Genomic DNA, 24,881 nt, shown 5'->3' on the forward strand with positions numbered 1-24,881 from the left:
TCCCTCCCCTGCCACCAAAGGGCAGTGATGCCCAGGGAGGAAAGGCCTGCTCACCTGATCCCACGAGGAGTCTGCTTCCCAGTCAAGTGTTGCATGTCTCAGAGTAGTTTCCATGTCTGCATCCACATGTACTTTCAGTCACCTGTGGCAGGTAAGAGGACAGAGTGCCCTGCTTGGCCAGCTAGAAAAGCCTTTGGGGATGCCTGAAACCTTAAGGGAGGCTGAATCAGCAACAACTCAAAGTAGGCTGGTTTAGAGCACCAGTGCCACTTAAAAACACCTGTGAAATACAGTAGACATGTTCTGGTCAAACTATGCGAGTGCACTTACACAGAACCTGGCCTGATTACTTGTGGTCAAGGTCAAAGATATTGCTGTGTTCAGTGGACTTTGGATAGAAGAAGCTCTAACCAAACTGACACAAGAAAAATGTTCCTAACACCACCTCAGCGCAAGATACGCAAAAATTGCTGAGCCAGGGTCAGGCAATTCTCAGGTGTTATTCTTCAGCTGTCCGATGGATGTACTTATTTATTTTTTCAGACCACAGTCAGAAAAACATACTAAAGACAAGGCTAGTATTTTGTGTCTCCTACTCACCTCCCCTTCATCATTACAAAAGTAGGTCTTCTCAGCCATCCTACTGCATCAAGCTACTTCCCAGCTGCCTGGCAGGCCACAATCTGCTCTTGTTCTCCCAGTTCCTGTCTGCCATTGAAGGCACATAACATTGCAATCTGACAGCCACACAAGCTGCCAAAATCCTACCCAGTGTGAGCCAGCTGAATTCCATGCAGATCTTCCTATTGGCTTCCTGGATCAGAAACCCTCTCCACTGCTGAAAATCCTGTCCAAGTCAAGGGGCTTTTGCCACCATCTGAGCAGCTCCCAGCCATTACAAGGCCATTCCCAGAACTGGGTGCTTGCTAAGTGCAGTGACTGACTGGAGACTGAAACACAAGCAGCCTCGTGGCACTCAGAAAGCCACTTGGACCAGGCAATTTCCAAGAGCTTTGAGTACATCTGAAGAAATCATAGCAGTGACGAGAGAAACAGGTCCAAATTATTATGAGGTCTAAGAGAGTAAGAGTGCTGAAGCCAAGTTCTTGGCTCTGTCTTTGGCAATAGCTTACTGCTGTCTTCTGTCTTCTAAAAAACATGGAGCAAAGTTGCCACACACAAACTTTTTTTTTTTAATCATCTCTCAATATCCAAAGTACCTGACACAGCAATAAGAAACTTCACCATGGAAACCATGCAGTCCTGAAGCACATTTTGGAAATAGCTGTCAGGCCTCATAAATAAAAAGTGAAATACAAAGTGCATTAGAGTATCACTGTGTCAGACAACACCCTCTAAGGGTTTCTGGTAGATATTAGATAGAAAAGGTCTTATGCCTAGCTTATCCTTGGGAAACACAGCAGGATTAGCCTCTCTGGGATAAGTGCAAGTGCTTTGTTTTACCTGGGCAAACAAGAGCTGTGTTTTGCATCTGCAAGGTCCCCAGGACAGGAGTGTCCAAGGACTGAATGGGGTTAAGTGCTTCTCTACTGCTATCCAAAGCTTTACACCATTACTGCAAGCCTAAAGGTAAAACAGTTCCTTGCTAATCAACTGTCATTTGACTTAATTATAATCCTCCTATACCTACCCATCTCAGCCACATGCTTTATTCCCCCCATCACCTGGTAGTGTTCATCCCTGCTGTCCCTACCTCTGCCGGGAGTTGTGAATATCCACAGCACATTTGCTCAGCGCAGTGACATCCACAAGAAAGGGGGAATGTTCTGAAACTAACCCAGGCACTGACCAAAAAGTGGAGCTGAAACTGGCTTGCAGCTTGTCAGAGCACTGATAGGCCTCAGACATGGTGAGGTGTTAACAGTGGGTTCCCAGGACATCAGACTAGCTAGGACCTCTTCAAGCCCCTCAACACACATCCTTTACCTAGTTTTATGGCTGCTTTCCTGTTCTTCATTCCAACGATTACCTACAGGTCCTTCACTGATGACAGCTGCGTGTGCCTCAAACCTGCCTTCACTCCATCCCGTTTCCTTTCATTAGGTTTTCCAACTTCTCCAAGTGCAGAGCAGGATTTGGTAATCCTCTGTGTTTCAAGGACCTCTCCTTCCAACTTACCTGCTAGATGTTAGGTCCCCATTCTGTTCCCCATTGTAGGAGTTCTAGGCACATATCCCTGTGTTGCTCCCACTTCCATATGCATCATCCCTCAAAGTGTCTGAAGACAGTGCAAGCCTGTTCAATAATTAAGGTGTTCTCTGTGAGGAATAGAGTAGGTGGATGTTGGAGACTGGACTTCACTTTGAAGAAGGTAATTGAAGGTAGCCGTTTCAGATCTACATCTCTCACTCTCCCTTAATCATCCTTATGTGTGGGCTGTATGCAATTCTGTCAGTCAATCATTTTCATTAACATTGGTTCCACTTTCAACTGGAGAAACACAATACTCACTAAAACAGCAATGGAAAAAAAATGGAACATAAATGACAGTCATCAGGCATCCCTGAGTCAATGTGTATTTTAAGCCAAATGAGAGAGATCTAACAAGTAAAGCTGGGAGAAAATACAAGCTAAGGTAATAGTCTGGTAGTTGTGATGCTTCCCTGGAAGATGCAGTATCAAATCCCCTTGGAGAGAGGAGGCAATGAAGCAGAGCGTTTTAGCATCCTGGAAAAAACTCTATACCCACCGGTGTGTTTGTAGAAGGGAGGTAATACTGGCACTTTCACGGTCTCTTTCCTTTTCCACCTCCTATGTTGTCTCCTTGCTGGAAATTCTATTAGAAGCCTTTGAAGTGGCCAGCAAGTGTGTGGACAAGAAAGACTTAGTGCATAAAAGCATCTGCTTATCCTAGTGAAGGACCTTGAAACATGCTTCTTCCCCAAAGGTTCTCTAGGAATATAAAATCACAAAATAATGAGTGGATGAATGATTAAAGGATGTGAAAATAAAGGTGGAAAATAAGCAGCAAACTTTCACAGCAGAGGTTGTTCACCAGGGCAGTATCAGAGAGATGAGTGTTGAGGACTGTGATGTTCAGTGGACTTGGTAAATTACCTGGCAAATGAGTGGGTAATAAATGTGATAAACCTCCCGGAGGCATGAGGATATGCTGAGTAAAACAGAAGGGATATCTGTGAAGAGCTGCAAACCGACCATATGCAACCAAGTGACAAGGTGAGAATACAGCAGAAAAACTGCAACCTAGAAATTCAAAATAAAGGGCATGGGAAAAAGCAGTGCTGACCTCATTATATCAAGACCGCTCTTGAGCCAATTCTTTGAAATAATGTCAACTTAGTTTATGTTCTGTAGCAGTTAGGAAATTAATTGTTGGAAATATTTTGGGAAGAGGTAGTGAACACAACAGAGAATGTGAGGATAACACAGCAGTACATCTGCTCAGGGCCACAGTGGCAGACTTGGGACCGCCAGAGCACAGAGCTGCCCTGTGATCCTGGCAGGCATGCTAGGTTTGCTGCCAGCTGAGCACCTCACCTGCTCAGGTTCTTTGGGAGATTCCTTGGACTCCATCAGCCAGCCCTGTGGTGTCTTTGAGAAACCTGGGCCTGTTTTCTTGTTTTGCACCCTTTTTTCAGATCCCAAAGGACTCAAGTTCTTCTGTTTTCTTCCGCAACCTAAAGAGAGCAAATCTGAAAGCAGGGCCCTTTCCCTGCAAGCCTCCTGTTTTGAACTGATTGTGGCTACAAGTACAAAGTTATGTAAGGGGACAGAAGTGAAGTTCAGGAGCCATTTCAGCACCTTGTGAAACTGATACAGCCTTTATCTGTATATATAGATACTGCCACACAATCTTTTTCAAATCTACCCTTCATAAAACAACTAAGAATAGTCTATGTTAAAACAGATTAGACTGCAAGTGGACAGTATTCCTTAAAATAAACATTCCACTCCCACAAAAAAAATCACCTCATGAAGCTTAAGCAAGATTTTCTCCGTTTTCCCAAAATGACTACTCTGTTGCTTCTCTCAGTAAGAGAGAGACTGGTGTGTGCTTACATGCAGGATTTCATTCTGCCTCTCCCTTTTCTCTTGTCATGAAATGGTTGGCATCTCACACCAAGCAGCCCTGGTTTTTCCTGTTCTGCTGGTCACTAGGTTGCTGGGAAAACACCTCAAGGGCTCTTGTCCAGGCCGGCTGTGGTGTCTCTATTGTCTGTTGTGTGAAGAATTTGTCTGTCTTTTCTTGACCTCAGACAGGGATGTCTTTGCCTGCCAGCACCTTTCTTTGAGACCTTTCCCACCATTTCTGCCCACTCCAGCCACAAAGAAAACACGATGCAGGTAGCACACCCAAGACTGCAGGACTTGGGGGAGGACTTCTTACAGCACACCAGGGACCCACAGTACATGCTCTGATTTTGGTGACTCTCCTCTATGTAAGCTGAGAGACCAAACCTGTATTTTGACTGTCTTATAAAGATGGCTAAGTTAAAAACCAAATATGGCTAAAATTTACAGTTTTTCTAAGTGGAGAACTGCAATCTAACTGTGAAATCAGGGCAGACAAATCAGAGCTGTGGAACTAGTGCTAGTTTCAGTGCTGCTTTTAGACCATGGAAGCCTTGTAAGAAAAATCACAGACAATACGGAGACTCAGGTTTCCATGCTATAAGTTTTCATCAAGGAAGCAATTTCTTGCTCGGTACTTGAACAATTAGCAGAATTCAGTGCAGTTCTCAGATGCTGGCCCTCCACAAGGGACTTTTAGATCAACTAGAAAACTACACACATGCAAAATTCTCCAGTTTCAACAGTCCTAAGTATGGCAAAACACAGGCAAGCATTAAGAAGCAAATACTCAATAGGCAAGTTCTATGTGCTCCTCTTTGCTCCTTCTTTTTCCCCAGGGTGCATGTTGAGCCTGATCTGAGGATGTATATAAAGCAAAGAGGGTCATAAAACAATCTGCCAGTCAATAATACTGTTAGGACTTGCAAGTTGTGGTGACTGACCATTCTACCAGTGCAAAGCATTAACAAGGAAGAATGGCATTTGTCAGATGCTTGTGCACAGCTTGAAAGCACCTGCTGCAAAGAATGTTAAAAGCAAATAGATGTCTGCATATATTATCCCACTATTAGGATCAAAGGTGATGAGTCAGGGAAGAGAGAAGAGACTGAAGTGTCCCTAAACTACCATCCATGCTCTGCCTGCAGCAGAAGCTGGCACAGCAGAGCTCTGGGCTGCCCCTTGGTGAAAAGCTGGACTGAGCTGAAACCACTAAGGGAGGAAGGGCCAGGCAAGCACACACTGGTTATTTCTGCTGTGCGTGGGTAGACACATCCCAGGTGTTATCTCTGGCACACAGCAATTTGGGCATGACATAGCTTGTTCCTGCCATGTAGCTAAGTTATCACTGAGTCTCACAGCTCCAGCTAAGTTAACTTATTTTGGGTGTGAGATACAAAGAAGATGCAAATGTGCCTTGACCCCTTTCACAAAATCAAGTGAACAGTCAAACCCTTCAGTTCAGCCAAGTGCTTCAACTCAGTTTTGTCTTTCAGCTCAGCCACAGGCAGACACAGCTACACTGCCAGGACCAGCACAGCAGTCCCTCTTGCTGCACCAGATCCCAGGAGGCAGAACAGCAGACAGCAGCACCAGACAAAATGAACCAACTGCTGTAAGAAAAGTGCAGGGGCAGGTGAGACGAGGCAAGAGGAAAGAACAGGAAAGAACTTTAAAATACTGCCAGGACAAGTCCCTGGTTTTTTGCCCTGTGGTGTGAAACCTCCTTTTAATTACTAGTTGGTGGCACTTGCCACTATAACAATGTGAGTTTAGGAAACAACATTCAGTTCTAGTCCTTGAACATACCCTGGTTTCAGTCTCTGACTTCTTTGCGTGCCAAGAGCTGATGGGACTTCTTCAGCTGCTGAAAGCATCCTCTGCCCGCAGCTGTGGCTCCCCACCCAGCAGCATGTCTGTCCTTCTTACAGGCACCACAGAGTGAAGGACAACCAAGGGGTTTGCTTCTGGCCCTGATTAAAGCATGAATAAATTGTACTGAGTATTGAAATGAGAAATAATTTGGAACTGTACTGTAGGAAGTTGATTAGTGGCGCAAACAATGCTCAGCACCCACCAAGCTGCAGGGCCTCCTTCCAGCCAAACACAACAGAGGGAAAACAGCCAATGTGGGTGCTCTGCTGCTGGCCCCAGGCAGGGGACAGCTCACGAGGTTTCAGGGCTTTCACGGAGGGTACACAATCCTGTGCCTGAGCTCTTGGAGGAATGTAGGCAAAACAGTCTGCAACTGCTGCTGAGGTTACACCTTTCTGCTAATAAACCTGATAAAAACTTTTTCATGGTGAGGACAGTAATGCATTGCCCAGAGAGACCATGCAGTCTCCATCCTTGGAGGCTTTTGTTCAAGACCCAGCTGGATAAAGTCCAGAGCAACTGGCTGGACAAGAGTCTTAGTGAGGATCCTTCCAACCCAAGTTACCTTGTGATAGACCAAAACTTCTGCAACCCCCAGTGCTGTGGTTTGGGAGGATCTAGCAGCTTGCTGTAACACCCTGTTTTTACTTCCCACAGGAGTTCCCACTCGAGCTGTCCACACTTTGCTATGCCACAAACAGCCTGGCTCACTTGAAATCATTCAGACACCAAACATCTGGGAGAAACACAAGCTGGTTGTGTCACACTGAAATCACTTTCCGGAGGAAGAGGGGTCCATGCAAGCACAAGAAAAGCTGGAGAAAGGGACCTGCCTGCTGTGACCTTGCATACTGAGTTAGGCAAAACCCCACAAGGCCCTAAGCAGCCAGCTCTGTCTTCCCAAAGCTGAGCATTTCCCTGGGCTGTTGCAGTGGAAACTGGGAGAGGGTCTGCCTTTCCCAGACAGTGGCTGCAGCTAGTCTTCGTTGCAGAAATGGGGTGTAGGGGGCTGCCATCAGCCACTGCCTGCCTTGGAGTTCCAAATCCAGACCCTGCCCCCACAAAAGTCCAACTCACACAAACTCCCCAGCCTTACTCCCCTCATGCCCAGCAGAAGTTGCTAGGGGAAGAGGCCCTTACTGCAGAGATCTGAATATTTCTATGAGCTTCTTTTCCCTCCAGCATTGTCTTAAAAAGCACAGCAAGGATTTCCTCACCACAGCTAATATTAGGAAGAGGTGAAGGCATCTGTACAAACCTCATTACCCAGCTCCTGTCCATTAGTAACTGCCTCAGCAAAACCCACGTCTCTGTTCTCTGCTCTATCTGCAGAGAGGTTGAATCAACCTCTCCATCCAAATCCAACTTTGGATTCCATACCAGCTGATAAATGCAACCGCCTCTGCTCCCTTGCTGTCTTGCAGCAAAGCAAATTGCTCATATACAGGACTAACAGCATGCTGAACTGTCTGCTAGGAGACAGCTGACTGCTTTAAAAGAGGATTTGTTAGCTGTCAGCCCACAAGAAGGCACTAGGAGATGAGAGAAGGATTACATAAAGGTTTTAAAAGCAAACAAGTCAATCCCTCCAGGTTCTGCCTGGTTCATAGGGACCTATCCCTCAACAGAAAGAGCTGGGGAAAAGGCTTTCTCACAATACTCATACATTGGGCTGGAACACAGCTTCCCACAGAAACAACAGGGTATCATATGGTAACCACACTTTCAGAGGTGCAAAACCTGGATGTGTTGCATTTAATCCCCACATCTCCTCTCCCTTAACCTCATAACTAGCTACCCAGTCCCCATTCACCATCCTCTCCACTCACAATCCCTGCTCCTTTGTGCCTCACAGCTTGCCTCTTGCAAGACCCTGATGCTCTCTTACCTGTTACCTATGCCCAGATTCACTTTTGGTAAGACTGTTATCCATCATGCAAGCTGCAAACCCTCTGCAGTGGCAACCTCTGCCCTCCCCGACTGGGGGATCTTGAGAGAAGGCAAACTGCTGCTGCTGTACCAGCCACATCCAGCCATCCAAAATGCCACCACATGGAGAATAGAACCTTTGCACTGGAATGTAGACAAGGATGCTTCCAGGAATATAAAACATTACTCTTGGGAGAAATGGGTAAACCAAGGTCCCTGCTACCTACATTCCTCTGACAGCCTCTTGCCTGCTGCTTAGACCAGTAACTACTCAGGAAGTGCCTGCAAGTTAGATCTTGTCCTGGTCTAGGCTGACCTAGCAGTGTGTGTGGTGGAGTGTGGAACCTCTGGCATGAATTAATTCTGAATGTGGAGAGGGCAACTCCTTAACCTGAAGGAAACTTTGTCCTTCAACTCAATTACCAGCATCCAAGTACAAATGGTAAGACAGCATCTAGTTTTCTTTCCAAGATTGAACCTCAATTTTTCAATCAAATGCTTCTATTTCCTTTTGCTGCTTCAGAGCTCTCTTGGTCAGGTAACTTCACAGCTAGAAAGAGATGAATTTTCCTTCCCCACATGCCTTGTAGGGATCTATTCAGTGAACTGGAAGATGGTTTCCTGCAGACTGATCTAGTTCTACATTTCTGTGCTGCGCAGAATGCTGATCCACTGGGCCAAAAGAAGTCTGTTCAAAACATGTCCAAGGTCACCTCCTAAGCCAAAGAAGGTGACCTGGACAACAAAACAAACGGAGTATCTGCCCCACTCCCCCAAACATAACACCTGATGTTGCATGCTCACAGGTTTGGCTCTGGGACACTGAAAGTTGTGTGTTTCCTTGGGTAGACATGCCAGGAGAGTTTGTTTTTCACTTAAATTGGCTTCAGTTTTACCAAGTTCTAAAATCCTGATAAATTATATTTATCACTGCCTTTCCTTTACTGTCATTCTGGTGAAGCGCAGAGTCACTGTTAAAGGTAGCAAACCCTTGTAAATGGGAAAATAAAATACATTTGTGTAGTCATACAAGTAAAAGGTTAGGGAATGAAGTGGTGTTTACACACCAAATAATGACCTTCCAAGGGAGAAAAATTAGGAATCTGATAGAGAATGGAACTCATGTATCGATAAGCACTGAGAAAAGTGGTACAAGAAGAAAACAGGAAGAAATGAATACTCTAAAAAGTTATAAACAACAAATCCAACAAAATCAAAAGAAAATGGTTTAGAAGAGCCTTTAAAATGAGTTTTATTGTCAGAATTTTACAAGTAGCCTTCAATGGCATCATACAAGAAGAACTCTGTTGCAAAACTCTAATAAATAGTCTGCCCCAAGTCCCAAAATATTTTTTGAAATAAAATAAAACCAAACTTAAAAATAAAAGAGAATAAAAGCAAGACTTCAGGATGCTCAGAGATGTTAGCAATATTTCCCATTTACAAATAATATCAGGCATTATATAAATCTCCTTCATACAAGTCATTAAAAAACCCATGACATTCTAAACCTTTACAAAAGCACTCCAGAAATAGTTCCAAAGAGATCCATTTCCATGACAAAACATTAGAGAAGAACTCCATGGGGATTAGCATCACAAATGAAGTTTGAGGTTGAAGTGTAGTGTGTACTTGTGTGCAGCAAGATTAAAGAGCATGAAAAAGGGATTTGAAAAGAGCATGGAAGTCTGTGACAAGACTCTGCCAATGATTTTAATCTGTCTGTTTGAGAATGTGGTAAAGGGGAGGGGGAGGATGTTCTCAAAATTAACCCCCAAATACACTGCTCTTTATGCAAGGCAATACATAGTAAGGTAGTAACTGTATCCTCAGAAGGGAGTAGAAAAGGTTTCCCAGCACACTGCACAGTTCAGTGCCTGCGCAGACTGCGCTGCTTAGAAGTCATATTTTGACACCTAAAAGGTATTTTTGGTAGAGGTAACACATTGTGGCAAGTTAGCTGTTCCTTCAAATAACGAGTAGCTTTCCTGGCATGAGGCAGTCTGGGAAATCTCATGTTAGACAGTTTCACTGGGGAGTGGGGATTTCAGAGCTCCAATCCTAACCCTGTGCTTTGAAAAATACACTTCTCTAACTGCCCTTTACATATTCCTCTGTCTTCCATAGTAAAGGATTTTAAGATCTCTCATGCAATAAAACACAACTTGAATAAACTTTTCTCAAATCTTCTGTGATTTGAGAATTCCAGAGAAATGAAATGGGAGAGCAGGTACACAGAAATGGTTTATGTTGATTTTCATGGAGACACTTCAGGGAAAAGAAATCTTAATCTCTTTACAACTTCAGCCCAAGTCTTCTGCATATATGCAAGTAAGACTCCCCTGGAAGGGAAGGGGACTGTACTTCAGCAATCCAGCAACAGTCCTTGGCTATGTCTCAGCCTGCCTGACACGGTATGAACTGCAGCATGCCTAGTTTTGCTGTTCGTAAAGGTACTTGCAGCCATTGTTTCCACAGGAAACAAAGGCTACCAGAAATGTTAATGCAGTAGATGTGTGATAATATGCCTCACCCATGGCTCATCTCTCCAGTTGCTGTGATGCTGGTTGTACTGTACCATACACTATGGACACGTGTTCTCTGTAATGTATGGGAAGGTAGCACTAGGAATCAAGCGCAAACTGCTAAGGAGATGCCTAAAACATTGCATTACATCCCCTTGTCTGTGGCATACTTCAGAAAACAATGTTAGAAGAGCAGTAAAGTAAACATTTCTTTCTAATTTTCTAGATGTCATAATATTTGCCAAAGCTGCAAGGAAAAGCAGATTACCTGAAACAGAGAGAAAGGAGTTAATGGAAACAGAGGCAGATGGAACAGCAAGCCTGATCCCGCCTCCAAATAATTTTGTACATAACAGATAAAGAGACAATGTGCAAAAAATAGACATTCACATTTTAGCAGTTAAATTTTTATTTTACCTTTTTAAAATTATTTACTTTGTTTTTTTCTACAAAAGGCAGACATTGATTGTTGATCTGCAATTGTTCTGAGTGCGCGCAGAGATGCAAAAAAGGGTTATTGGAGGATGAAGGACAGGGAAGTGCTCTGACTATACTTTCACATGTCATAATTAAGGTGGCATTAAAGCTTAAGTCCCAGTAATAATATTCATAACAGATAGTTTCCTTCCCCATACACTGTTCTCAGTTCATATCAATTGTGTTGAAAACCCATTCGGTGAATTTCTTCAGTTTCTCAGTTGCATTCTGGGATTCCTCCTGTAACCTCAAGTTGTCTTCCCGCAAATGTTGCACTTCAGCCTGAAGGCTGGCCTTGTCCTCTTTTTCCTTAGGCATGAGGAAAAATACAGATCTTAGTGGAAATTCTAGGTCATGCTTCCTATCTATCTAGAGCAGCAAGAAAGTCTTAGGAGAGCATGAGCCTCATTCTTTGTAGGGATTTTATGTGCAGTAACACATGGGTTTATATCCAAGGGACATCAGCGACATTTCCTTCCCCACATTTTGCTTGAATGAACAGGATTTTTCTGTATTAAATTCTAACACAGAAGGTGGCTCCCCAAGTGGTCCAACAAAATTGAGCATGAGCTGTACGTAAAACTGCTGATGGTTAACTAAGTAAGGTATAGACAATCTTCCTGCAAATACTTCCCTAACTAAGAGACTTTTCATGTCACCACAGCAGATTCCTTCTTGGACCAAGCAGGCATTATCACAATACAGGAAGTTTCCACAGTAGAAATTACATGTTTAGATAATACTGTCAGCTTTTCAACACCAGCAGGATATATTTACATGGATTAACTTCAAGCCTTTCACAGTGTCACCTGAATTAGCAGTGGAGGTACTGTGAATCACCCTCCTAATTTAAGCAGAGGAATCAGACGCCTACAAATTGAGACACCCCATTCTAGCTGTGCATCATTAGAAGCCTGAGGAAAGTACCAAAGAAAAGTCTTTTTCTCATACAAGGATGAGACTGTCTCAGGTTCAGGCATGGCAAAGCAGGATTACACAGTTATTAGCATCACTAACAGCACTAAATATATGTCCTACAGATCTACTGTAGATGAAATGTTTACCTTCCTTAAGTCTTCTTGCAGCATCTTCAGCAAACCTTCCAGTTGGTCCACTTTAGAGGCGAGAGTTGGAGGAGATTCTTTACTGTTGAAGGCAGGAATAGGTATTGATATGATTTACTGTCTTCATGCAGGGTAGCTAACAGCCTTGTCTACACCGAGTGGCTTTACGAATGTATGCATTTGGGTACACTAAGACTTCACAAAATTAACATAATAAAGAGTACATGGAACACATTAAACAACAGAACTAATTTAACTCATGATTAACTGGGGCTATCCCATCACTTGAATTCTCTCTGCTTGAACTCATATGTGCCTTGAATTACCATTGCTTTGGACAGGTTCATGAACATCCCAGAGAGGAAAGAACCTGCAAAAAGGTTCATCTGGACTTACAATTCATAGAATCATCGAAGTTGGAAGAGACCTCTAAGATCACCAAGTTCAACCATTAACCTGTCACTCTGCTGTAACCTCTAAACCCTAAACCATTTCTTCAGTGCCTGATCCAGATGCTTCAAACACTTCCAGGGATGGTGACTCTACCCCCTCCCTGGGCAACCTATTCCAGTGCCTGACCACCCTAACAGTGGAAAAAAATTTCTTCTCTTTTCACCTCCCACCTCCATCTTCATGAGAAATTGTGAAGAGTTCTTCTGTGAAGCCTGGAGATGCCTTCCAAATAAAGATGTTCTTACTCTTTTCTTCAGTTTGTAGCTGAGGAAGCCTGCACATCTGGTGTATTTACTTACCCTGTATAAGGCTTTATCTGTGCAGTAAGCTGGTCCTCTGCCTGATCACTACTGGAGGCAGCACTCACAGGTCTGTGATTTTCATCAGCAGCAGCAAAGAATGAAGCTCGCTGAACTGAGAAGACAAACATACAGAGAAGAACAATGGCAGCAGTAGTGATTACTTGTTCATGCATAGCACTGCAGTTATGCTACAGGACCTCAAAGAAATCTGTCTCAAGCAAGATAAGGTGATGATATGACATACTGATATCCACTTGACAGAAGCAAACTGGCACTGCAAGTGTTTTCCACTGTACTGGATTCAACAAGCTCTGGCACAGCACTGCATGCTCACACAGACCAAGCACCACACTCAGGCTACAAAGCTCTCCAGGCAGGAGATGCTAGAGAGTGCAAAGCAGAGATACCCCAGCAGTGCTTGCAAGTCCACCCAAGGCCAGTTCCAAGAGAGGCAAGAAGCCAAGCTGGAACAAGCAGCGCTGTGCAGAGCTTCCTGGGTATAACTGCATGACACTACCCAGTAACTATGTTTAGTTTCCTTCACTACAAAAAGGATCCTTTTATCTTGAGGAAAGAAAACCTCACTGTGCACAATTTACATGTGAAAAGTAAAATGACCAATATAATTTTTGAGAACTAGAATTTTTTTCCTTATGCCTTATAAAATGTTTTCAGACTGAAACATGGAACTTCTTTCCTGCCTTGTGTCTGTATTTCTTGTCCTGTAACTGCTCAGATGTTTTAACACATCTCTAAATCACTATCACATCTGGTGTGACTGTAAACTACCAACTGCTCCTACCTCTGGAGTCTCCTAGCACAAACAGTAACATACTCACTTTTTAGTTTAATAAATTAACCTCTCCCTCAGCAGCTGTTGGGCTTTCACTGGAAATCTGTGCTTTCAACAAGGCTAAAATTAACATGCCTTAATATTTGATGGAGTTTTTCCTGCTTCTCTTTTTTTTTTTTTTTTTTTTTTTTTTTTTTTTTATTCCTGAGAATGAAAACACTGACAGTTGGTGTAGCTCAGGGATCCAGGCAGCTTTTGTTTCAGCTGGTACAGATATCACTGTTTAACTTCAGGGGCTTGTGCTAGAGACACCACCAATCAAAGGTGTAGAAGAGAGGTGTCCAGGATCACAAAGCAGAATTTAGGCTCCTTGGTACTTGTCAATCCCTACTGGCACCTGGCAGAGACTACAGACTAGGATTGTATTGAGACCAGACAATCAATGACCAGTGGGATTATATTGAGATCCCTCTCCAAGCCAAATCTGAATAAATTCTTTTAGCGGTGGGATGAAGGTGCCAGCCAACACATTACCCCAGCCTTTCTTTGTCTGAGCTCTCAGTTTGTTACCTTGACCACACTGACTGTGTTCACGCTTCTAAAGAGAAACACAAGTGAGTCTGGGGCCTACAAAAGCGAGGGATTCAGGTTAATGAGAACAGTCAAATAAATCTCACCACAAAACAGGGGATCTTTTAAACAGAAACTGCCAACCACAGGGAAATGTGTTAAAATCAGAGTTTCATCCTTATGTGGTGGTGAAAAAAACCATCACTACAAATTCATCTCCTCTTGAGAACCAAGGCCTACTTTGAATACTCTTCCCCAAGACTGCACAGCAGAAATATGAGACATGCTTCTCCTACAACTCCTATGGCAACAGACAGAGCACACGTATGTCTTGGACACCCACATCGACATGCACTGTGTTAATGATCTGTAAGTTTACTACCAGAGAACAGCCAAGAAACCAAGTTACTTCACAGGCTTCTCCAAACCATGCTGAATAATGTCTAAAAGATTCAGGACCAGTGAAAACACTTCCATGAAAGTGGAACAGCATTTATGTAGATAATAGGAATAGACACTTCTGTTTAACATACCTAAAAGACTTCTTCATTGGAGTACAGTTCAGTAAATTCCCTTTGGTCTAAACTGTATTTGCTTTTAAATTCAAATATATCTAGGCAGATTACAGTTCCCTTCAGTTTACTAAGTGTCAAGGAGATGGACAGTGCCATAGGATGAAATGACACATGCGTATCTGTATGTTCAGAGTATGCAAAGGGAAGAATGGCAATGAAAAAGTAAATACCAATGAGGCATATTTGCCAAATTAATTTGGTAGTGAACTTCAATTGCATTACATATACTTCCTGCTAGTGCAGCAAGCAAGCAGTCATTAGTGTGATCAGATGCTCTTCCCCTACTATTTATTTGACTTTATTTTTGCCCTTTTGTGTCAGATGTCTTTTCCACACCAGCTGTGATGTCTGCAACTGCTCTACATGAAAGGAAAAGTGGCCAATTTCACAGAAATTTGGATAAACCATAGCATAGAAGAATTCCAGTATGAAGAAATGTTGTCTGAGTGTTATGTACAAAATTTCAGGCTCTTAAGACTTGAGTTGGTATTTTAAATGAACTTAAGCTTCAGACTAAGTAGAAACACTAAGAACAACAAAAGCAAGAATCAGAATTAAAAAAACCCAACAAAACAACCGCAAACCCCACACTCCTTAATGAAGCATTCACAAAGGCCAGTGTTACATCCTGAAAACTTACCTTCAAAGGCTTTGGCAGCATCTACCAAGTTTGACCAGTCCAGATCAGAGGCAGAATCAGGCAATGGCATAAGACCAGGGTCTGGCATGGGCTGCCGTCTTTGCTCCTGAATATCTGTGAGGGAGCTGTCTGAGGCAGAGAACTCTCCTAGAGTGATGCAGAATAGATTATAAACTCCATAAAAACACCCCAAAATTCCTAACACATACCCTATTTTTAGCTTATCTAGCATAGCACTTTTGGAACCAACATTCAGTAGAAAGTTTAATCAACTGCAGTTGACCAGATATAGCATGTTACAAGTCAGTTTTCTAACACCAGGACATTTGGCTCCTTCCTAACTTCCCTGAATCTTTGCACCTGACCACTTCCAAAGCCAATCTCTGCCTCCCCCAGTGCTGGGGCTAGGGGCAGCACTCTACGACCCAATGATCCTTGAGTCTGTACAAGCAAAAGATACTTCAGAGGGCTCTGCAGTGTGCTAGGGCTTCTACACTCCCTCACACCTATTTGCCCTTGTAAAATTACAAACTTGTGGGTGTTTTTTCCTTCCTCTTTTTACATTCTTGTAAACCAATGGGAGCAGACTTAGGCCCACTTAGGCCAAGATGAATCAGAAGAAGTAAACCCTTAAAATTACTTCCAAAGCCTTGCACATCTCTCAGCGGTTTAGTGATACCTTCAGATCTTTCTGATAGCCACACCCACCTGCAAGCTGGTACATGGCTATGAAAAAAAAGCCTTGGCAAGCTCAAAAGAAGGATACAAAATCCCTGTAATTTTTGTGCAAATTAAAGCAAGAAAAGCGAAACACTTGCATTTTTGCCACTAATTAGGAAAAGGCCAAATAGCGAGCAGAAAATTATCTACTTTGTTTCAGCTTACTGGCTTGACAACCAAAAAAAGTGCAATGCCCAGTCAGTCAGCACAAGTGCAAGGTCGGAAGAAGCAACAACTTGCTTCCTCATGCCCTCTGTCAGGATGTAAAGAAAAGTTTTGAAAACTTTGTAGGTAGTATTAGAAGTACCAGCGATGTAGGGGTGAGAAAATGGACTGGGGACCTGGGAAGACACTGCAGAGAAGAAGGTTATAGTGAAGAGTCTGTTTGGCTCAGAGAGAACAGAAAGACAGTGTGATGGGCAGGATACAAACCCGAAATGCCACTAGTTGTCTTGCTTATTTTACCCTTCTTTTTTTTTTTTTTTTACTTCCTAGTAACTTCAGCTAAATCATATTGCTGCCTGGAAAACAATGACCAGAAAAGCTACACTGCATTCACTTCTTTGCTCAAAAATTATGATTTTTTTTTTTTAGTGTTTGTGTTTCTGCATGTGTTTACTTTGTGTAAAAGTAATTTCAGCTCAATATCAACACTAAAGATTCTTGTATTATCTCTCCCAAAGAAGGCAGTTATTTGGGAAGCTGTCAACATGAAAATAGTTCCAATTAGTGAAAAGATACACAGATTTAGATGAAAAAACCTAATGATTTGTAAAAGTACCTGTTTTAAAAGTGTGGGTTGGATTGTTCAGACAGATCTGTAAATATGAATATATTTAGCTTGTTGTTTTCCCTCCTCAAAAAATGCAGATGCTCTGGAATGTTTGAATTAAAACACTTTTGAATACCCGGAAGCCAACAAATACCTTTGGTATTAAATATCCAGCTCTACTTAATCCTTCTCTCAGCAAAAGCAAGAGAGCGTGTGGGAAGACAATTTGTGTGCCACTCACTTAACTGGTCCTTTTATCAGGCAGACTCTACATTTTATAGAAAATGGAAAATCATGTTTTGTTGACAAATGTAGAAAGGTTACGTGCTAGGAGGAGTTATCAATTTGGTGTGGAAAAGAACATGACAGCAAAAGAAGGTTTTGTGGTTTTCTTTTCAGAAAATATAGGCATCTAAATGAAGTGACCAAGTGCTGTTTTCTACTTCTACTCAGATGGCATCATTAATCTTCTGGCCCCAAGCCCTCAGAAGCCAAATCCATCAGCCAGTTACAAGCATAACCGAGTCTGCGATGTTATTTTAGTGCATATAAAAAGAAGAAATGCAGAGAGCTCACTTTTCTAACTCTTATGCAAGAAATGTTATATAGAAACAATAGCTCTTGAAAATGTCAGGTTCAACACTGAAAACTGATGCCTGGTGATCACAGACAGATGAAAGGAATTTAGATTTCTTCATCAATCTTCACTGTCAAATGTATCCTGTGTATCCAAATACAGACTTTGCTTAGGACCCACTATAGTGAGTCAAATCTATTGATAGCCTTGCATTTTCCTCTTGAAACATACTAAAACATGAATAAATCAGAGCAGATATGCACTGCTTCAGAAAACACTGCAGAATCCTACACTGCAATCTAGCTCTATTTCTGGAAAACACCTCTAGTTACGAGGTATGGTGGGAACCCGTGATACTTCCCTTTCCAACCAACTGAGACATTCACATACAGCACCACACAACCCATCAGATAATTCTACTGAGAGACTTTTCAGTAAACTAATGGGGGAAAGCTGAATATCTTCTTGACAGCAGTTTACCAACTAACTTTTTCTGGTTAGCTGTGTCACTAAAATAAGTAACTCAAGTCTGTAAAATGGATAGGGTAAGGGAGTGAATTTAAAAACAGTGCAATAAAAGCTCTATCTGGTGTAGGTGTATATCCAAACATCCACCAGTATTTATCTACTTGTATACCATTACTTTCCTAATCGTATTTTGTTCCTGCAATCCCACACTAAAGGAACTGACACCTGAAGCTGTCACTGGTGGATAACCAGGCAGACATTATTTGGCCATTGGTCCAGCTGGTCCAGGTGACTCTTTCAAGAAATGGTGAAAACTTGCAGTCAGTGAGGCAAATTTCTGTGCCTCCTCCACAAGGTAACTGCATGACCAGCCATGCAGTATTACACCCAGTGAAGTGAGGAAAAAAAATAAAAAGAAATCCTGCCCTATTTTCAGTCACGTGATTTGATGCTCCTCATTTTAGCAAAATTGAGATGGAAGTAATTGCTGTAACAAACATTTTCCCTCAGCATGATTCACAATAAGTTCCTATCAAAGTAGAAAAAAGGGAAATACACTTACCATGCAGCGATTTCATTCCCAAAGTATACGATGGTCTCCGTAACGGCAGCGACTTTGGGAGAGAAGGGTATGTGCTGGTGAATAGTACATCATTTGGCATGGCTTGGTCCAAGAGCGAGGCCCGCGAGGTGAAGAAGTGGTCCCTTTGACCACTGTAAATACTCTCATCTGACAAAGTCCTTTGCAAGGCACGCCTTGTGGTAGGAGTGCTGGGAAAGGGAGACTGACAGGACAGAGTGTGTGACTATACATTCATAAAAACAAATAAAAAGAAAGGAGAAAAAAAAAATCAATAAAGAAACTTTTAGAGTCTGTTTTGAAATAATTTTAAAAAACTTTTTTTTTAAATAAGAAAGCAAGTAGCAATTTTTTTTACATAATAATTACATAATATTTTTTTAGAGTGGATAGGAAAAAGAACTAAAGGAGTCGGCTTTGAAGGAGATTATAACTAGGTAACATATATAGATCTTTTTTAGCCTATGTCACATTCTACCTTTTCAATACCCTTCAAACCTCTCCTGAAGTGGAACTCTCAGGCAGCCTTTGCTGACTCCAGAGCTGACATGTAGCAGAGAGATGTTTACAGAAACAGACTGAATGCTGCATAAACCAGAGTTCTCCCATTGCCCGGGGTAAGGCTGCTTTCCTGCAGGCCAAGCACCAGCAAATGCCAGTTAGAAGTCTGGTATTACTGAACAACCAGGAACACCCACCAGGGCTTTGGTTCTTTGGAAGTATTTGAATCCAAACTAAGTAAATAGTCCTTGAGAAAGAGAACTCGTGTTCTAGTCCCACCATCATCCCAGCTTCCTCCATGCTCCACACAGGAGGAAGGAATGCTGTGGTTGGCGTGGAGTTATGCACTCTCTGGCTGATGCCAGCAAGCTGCTATCATAACCATTCCCATCACCAAAGACTCTGGATTTTCATGAAACCTGTAGCAACAGAACTATCTCTAAGACATAGAGCTGCTTTACGGTTTGGTTGAAATTTGGTCCAAAGGCTTTCATGGAGAAATGGCAAACATAAATGAAGACCTTGTCACATTCATTTGCTCTATAACCAAGTTTAAACAAAAAAAAGGAGATAACAGGGTTTCCAAAAAGAGCATTTGGAGTTGCTCACTTGCACATGAAAAGTCCTCTCTTCCCAGAAAGAGACAAAAAATGTTTTAACAGACAGTATTCTATTCCTGTGATCAAAATCCCACACTACAAGGTGGGAGAAGAGCATGACAGAGGGATCATTGGTACTGTACACTGGAAGAAAATCTGCCAATCCTCTCCATCCCTTAAAAACTATAAGGTAACACTGCTGCACAATTTTGTTTCATGATTAAAGATCAGCAACAATTAAGGCTACTTCCAAAGCCCTGCTACCACCAAAAGACAAGGAAGAAATGAAGCCAAGTTGCATGACAACTTTCTGTTACGTCAAATTCTCCCCCTCTATATTGCCTCCCTCAGGACATGCCCATCACAGAATAAACCTTGCAGATACCATTAACACTACAGAAATGACAACTTCTGGTACACAGTTGTCCCTATGTCACATGGAGGATCAAACTGCTACTTTTTTTCTCTGAAAATTAAAAGCTCAGTCAGCAGGTTCATGTTATGATCCAGTGAAATCTCCCAGTATTTGCCCTGAAGTGGAAAAGAAAAAGAAAGCTGCTAAGTCAAGAAACATTTACTTGAGGGTGGCATAGTTCACTTAAAGAATTAGGAGCTGCAACCACCAGCTGATATCAGACATTGAGATTAAAAGGCTGCACAGATATGGACATCTGATGGAGTCAGAACACAGGCAATATGAGTAGGAATTGTTTTCTGGTAACAAAGCAGGGAAAGAAAAAAAGAGGGGCGACCTGTCTGAGAAGATAACAGTGCATAAGTAGTAGGTAAGGAGATAAGGAAGGCTGGGGGGATAATACAAAGATGCACAAAATCACAGACAAAGCCTTTGTCAGCCAACAGACAGAAAGAAGGAGGATTTTTGGCGCAGTGAACTAATGCAGGCCATGCTAATTCTTTTTCTTTTTTTTTTCTTTTCATTTTAAAGTGTCAAAAAATTTTCTGCTGTAAGAACAACTTCTTCTGTAAGATGAAATGTAAGTCATACAGTAGGCAGAAATAACAGATAATTTTAAAATGGAAAAGATGTAATTTATTGGTGTGACAGAACATTATTAACTTGATGAAATATGTCAAAAGTGCAACCTAAGTTAACACACTCGTTACTACAGAATTGATTCACTAATCCCAAAGCAGAAGAACAACAAACTTGGGAAGATACACACTCTGCATCATCTTCAGGTCACTTCTTTAAACAGAATGGAATTTCTTGTAAAGAAAACAATACTCTTGCTCAAAATAACCAACAGGAGATGCTCACATCACCCATGTCCCACCCCCTTCAGACTACCACAAACCTAAGAAAAAGGTGTCTTGCCAATGACAAGGGTTTTTTTTCTTCAGTCTCAAATGCAACATCTAAAATCATCTGTGTATGGGACCTAGCACTTACGATTTTTAATAGGCCATTTCAGGTTTTTACCAGCAAAAAAAGAAGCTGCAGCGCTCTCTTCTGCATGGTTGCTGTGGAAACAATTTAGGCTCTAGATGACAAGCCTGAGCTGTTAAGCACAGGCTGTACATGGAGACTAGAAATCAAGACATTCTCTTCCAAACGATGGGTTCTAAAACTTAATATATGCACTTACGTGTGACTAAGCACATTTCGAAACACATGAGAAAGTGTTTCTAACTATTTTGTATAAATACATGCTTAAGGTTAGGGACCATTGTCGGTAACAGGACTAGAGAGGCATAAAAGTTTGCTTTTTGCAAGGAGTTTCAATACTGTTAACAAGTCGCTGTCTAGCGATGCAATCAGAGAAGAACAATTCAAATATATAAGACAACACTACAGGATTTTCCATGAGCCAGCAGTGCTAAACGTTCGTTGCAATTTGGCACAGTAGTCTCTTTAAATTTGCACACGAAACTGTAATAATATTGCAGAGACTGTAATAATGAAACTGTTCTCCAAATGTATTTCTCTAATGGTCTGTAACAAACAGATTACTTTCTGTCCATGATGAGAATTAAGGGAGTGCTTTGCATTTATTTCCCTGTTATGGATGAGAATAGAAAAGTTCCTATCTCTCTGACATACCTTAAAATTCTTCTGAGATTCAGGTGTTGGGCTATCAAGATCTATCAATTTCTTCAGGTCTTCTTCGACAGTGGACTTGGACGCTCGTTTCGGCGATGCCCGTAGATCTCTGGCCGAAGCGCGCAGCCGCGGGTGAGCCATTTCACTGCCATCGCTCTGGTGACGTCTTAAATCAAACGGAACAGACATTAAGGTCTCAAAGCCCTGGGGCAGGAGGCATGAATGAAACAAAAATTATAGCACCCTCAAGTTTTTGAAAGAAAAAAAGCCAAGTAGAGGGCACAGAGGACAGAAGAAGTTTCAGTAATCCAGCAGAGCCTCATCCTCATGGATAGCTGTTGAAGCAATAAGCTTGTTTAAAAACATCAGCTCGCAATACAATAAAATAATTCAAGGGCTATCATAATACATTATCACAATTAGAGACTGAACCCAGTAAAATAATGTGCATTCTGTACATAACTTAAAAATGTACGTTTCTTGAATGAAACCAAAGCAGCAAATCACTAAGTTTCTTTAATATTTTAGTTGGCTTTTTATAATGTAGTTATCACAAAGTTGCACCATCTCCTTTTGACAGCCAGTTTTTGGTTTCATCTAGGGATACAGTGCTTGACTCAATAACAGTCAAGAAGGGTTGAATAAATTACTTTGAAATTGGCTTTCTGAACCACTTGATTTCTAAGCCATACTTAACAATATTTTCACTAGTAAGTTGTTTCTCAATTTCTCTTCCAAAAGAGTTGCTTGCATATTGTAATGCAGAGATATCTTGGCTTGCTTTAAGCTTTAAGCCAGTTAGACTGGATACTGGCAGCAAACTTAACAAGGCAACGTGGAGTGCCACAGAACCAATGCACAGCATGCACAGTACTACTACATGGATGAAAGGCTTAAGTCAAACTCAGGCTCTATGATAAGAGGATTTTTAATATTTGCTCTAATAGCATTTTGAGTCACCTTTAAGAAGTCCCAAGGAAAGATAAGCTTTAATAGGACTGAAATCCATAGAGCTCCCTAAAAATGATTTTAAAAAACTTTTACAAGTTAACAGGGAATGAGATTAGCCAACTATCAAATATTTAAACCTAACTGCAGAACTCTAGATTAGAGATGAAGTATTGTATTAAATAATCTTCGGCTCTTCTATAGAGAGAACTGCCACAGATCAAAATGCTTCTTTACAATTAAAGCAAATAATCAAACAAGAGAACCAAAAAACAGTCTTACTTTCGTGAATCCATAAACCCCACTGAGTTTATCGTCCCTTCTGGTTTTTTCCATCCAATCAGATACTTGCTAGTAGCACCCTGGCGAGGGTAGAAAGTCCTAGGACCAGATGAGGAGGAAGAGGAGGAGGAGAAAGAAGGTGCGAGCTGGGGAGAAGTGGCAGAATGAAGCTCTTCTTTAGGTGAGCTCCTGGCACTGGTGAAAACCACAGGGCTGGCAGAGTGTCGTGAGCTCATGGTACTAGGAAAAGAACATAATAAAGACAAAAACTTCCTCAAATGTGTATATATGTGCCTTGTTTAACTATTTTAAAGCAGAACTCTGGGCACAAGATGTTATTCTTATCAATAGTGGATAGAGTAGCAAAACCACTTTGCTCTTCCTAAGGGCCTTCCACCAATGTTTCATTGAAAACATCTCACATTGTAAGGGAAAAAATTTTCACATAACCTCTAAGGATACAATATACCATCCTCCCCCCATTCCCCTTCACGAATGGGAAATCTAAGGTTCATTGCCATTAGGCAGCCTAAAAGTAATACATGAGATTGTAGCTCAATTAGCAAAAAGAGCCCAAGTCAAATTTCTTGCTGGAATTCCTAGCCATGGAAGAAAACATTTTGAAGGAACTTAAGCAACAAGAAACATCTCTAAGACCCCACAAGCTCTTAAATTGAGAAGTTTGAGCAGGTCTCTAACCTATACCACAATTTGTCAAAACAGAAAATGGAGCTGGGATGAACAACTGCAGCTTATCGTTGAAAGAAGGAGGGGAATTTCAGATGTGAGCCACTCTTTAGTTATGCTGATATTCAAATCTGATGCAACTTGCATCATATGAAGAGTTCCAGGCCTTAAGACAATATTTACTACCACAGCTTTAAAAGGTCAGACATTTATAATCACAGTTACAGTAAAACTTCGTGTACAGCTTTAGTACTGAAATAGCATGATATATTTGGAGACCAGTTTTCTATCAGCTCTCTACACAACTTAGCCACATTTTCATCCCTGTATCCAACACTGCAATGAAGGAACTTGAAACAGATGGCCCCATGGTAAGGAACAGTTTCTGACTGAGAAATAAAAATTAGCCTGAAGGCTGAATAAAGTCACGGAATAATCTCTTCTTTCTTAGTTTAACAGAAAATTCTTCATCAATCTTTTCAGATCCTGATAAAAGAATGCATATTCACATCTACCTCCCTTACAAAAATAGAAAAAAAGAAATTAAGGTTAAATTTATGTTGCCACCTGGGAAAATAGTATCACCTACATTTAGTGTTCAGCAGTCAGTTATCTTATCAGCAACTTGTCTGGCTCCTGCAGTAGTCAATGGAGAAATATCCTTAGGAGATGATTCTCCTTGTCTTAAATTAGGTGTCTCAGACATGCAGGAAGAATTAATGCTTTGGAATTTCTCCTCTTTCTTCATTGACAACAGATGGAGTCTAAAGAATTACCTTCAAATATGTTTCATTTTCATATGGTTCAGGTTAAGCACTATGGGTCCCAGCAGTGAAGTGTTGTGGATTTAATGAAGAGTCTGGGTGGACTGTCATCTTCCCACCTCAAACAGCACTGTGCTGCAGCCCATGCTTCCATCTACTCTACATGGAAATGGCTCTGCAGTCCCTCACATCTGGGGTCAGATGCACCTCTCCAGATGTATGCAAATCAAATTACAATAATACAGATTTTGTGTTATAGAATTACATGTCTTCCTTCCCTCCATCTGGACATTTGAAAGGCCTATACACAAGATGGCAGATGGAGAAAATACAGGAACGTATTTTCCTGCCATCAAACCCATATGTTTGGTGCTGCAGATCACAACCTTTGTAACAGAAATAAATAAACAATTTATACCAGGAAAGCAGAGAAAATGAAGAGCTAGGGGGAGAGGCAGTGTATTTCTCTTTATTCCCCCTTTCTCTCTTTCAATACTGAAAGAAAACTCCTACAAATGCAGAGTAAACCAGCTCATCTGTGAGGCATCACTACCACAAAATTTACCACCAAGATGCACGTCTTTAAAAGAAAATGTATGGGTCAATTATTTTTTTTTTTATTTTTAGCCCTTTCTAAATACACTCAAGAAGTGGAAAAGTCTTTT

The 24,881-nt window shown here is 41.6% G+C and overlaps 1 protein-coding gene across 1 annotated transcript in view; it reads right to left on the bottom strand.

Annotated features, from left to right (window-relative positions):
- Nucleotides 1-10,773: 10,773 nt before the first annotated feature.
- Nucleotides 10,774-24,881, bottom strand: part of LOC103800903 (signal-induced proliferation-associated 1-like protein 1) — a gene marked incomplete at its 5' end in the record, with an annotated part of 28,669 nt that continues 14,561 nt past the window's right edge. Inside the window, 7 exons of the mRNA XM_009073296.1 lie at nt 10,774-11,168; nt 11,924-12,005; nt 12,676-12,790; nt 15,257-15,403; nt 18,356-18,578; nt 21,536-21,701; nt 22,766-23,005. Coding sequence (XP_009071544.1) covers nt 11,025-11,168; nt 11,924-12,005; nt 12,676-12,790; nt 15,257-15,403; nt 18,356-18,578; nt 21,536-21,701; nt 22,766-23,005 — 1,117 coding nt within the window. The remainder of the gene's footprint in view (nt 11,169-11,923; nt 12,006-12,675; nt 12,791-15,256; nt 15,404-18,355; nt 18,579-21,535; nt 21,702-22,765; nt 23,006-24,881) is intronic.

The sequence above is a fragment of the Acanthisitta chloris genome, unplaced genomic scaffold, assembly GCF_000695815.1.
Source record: "Acanthisitta chloris isolate BGI_N310 unplaced genomic scaffold, ASM69581v1 scaffold36194, whole genome shotgun sequence".
NCBI lineage: Eukaryota > Metazoa > Chordata > Aves > Passeriformes > Acanthisittidae > Acanthisitta > Acanthisitta chloris.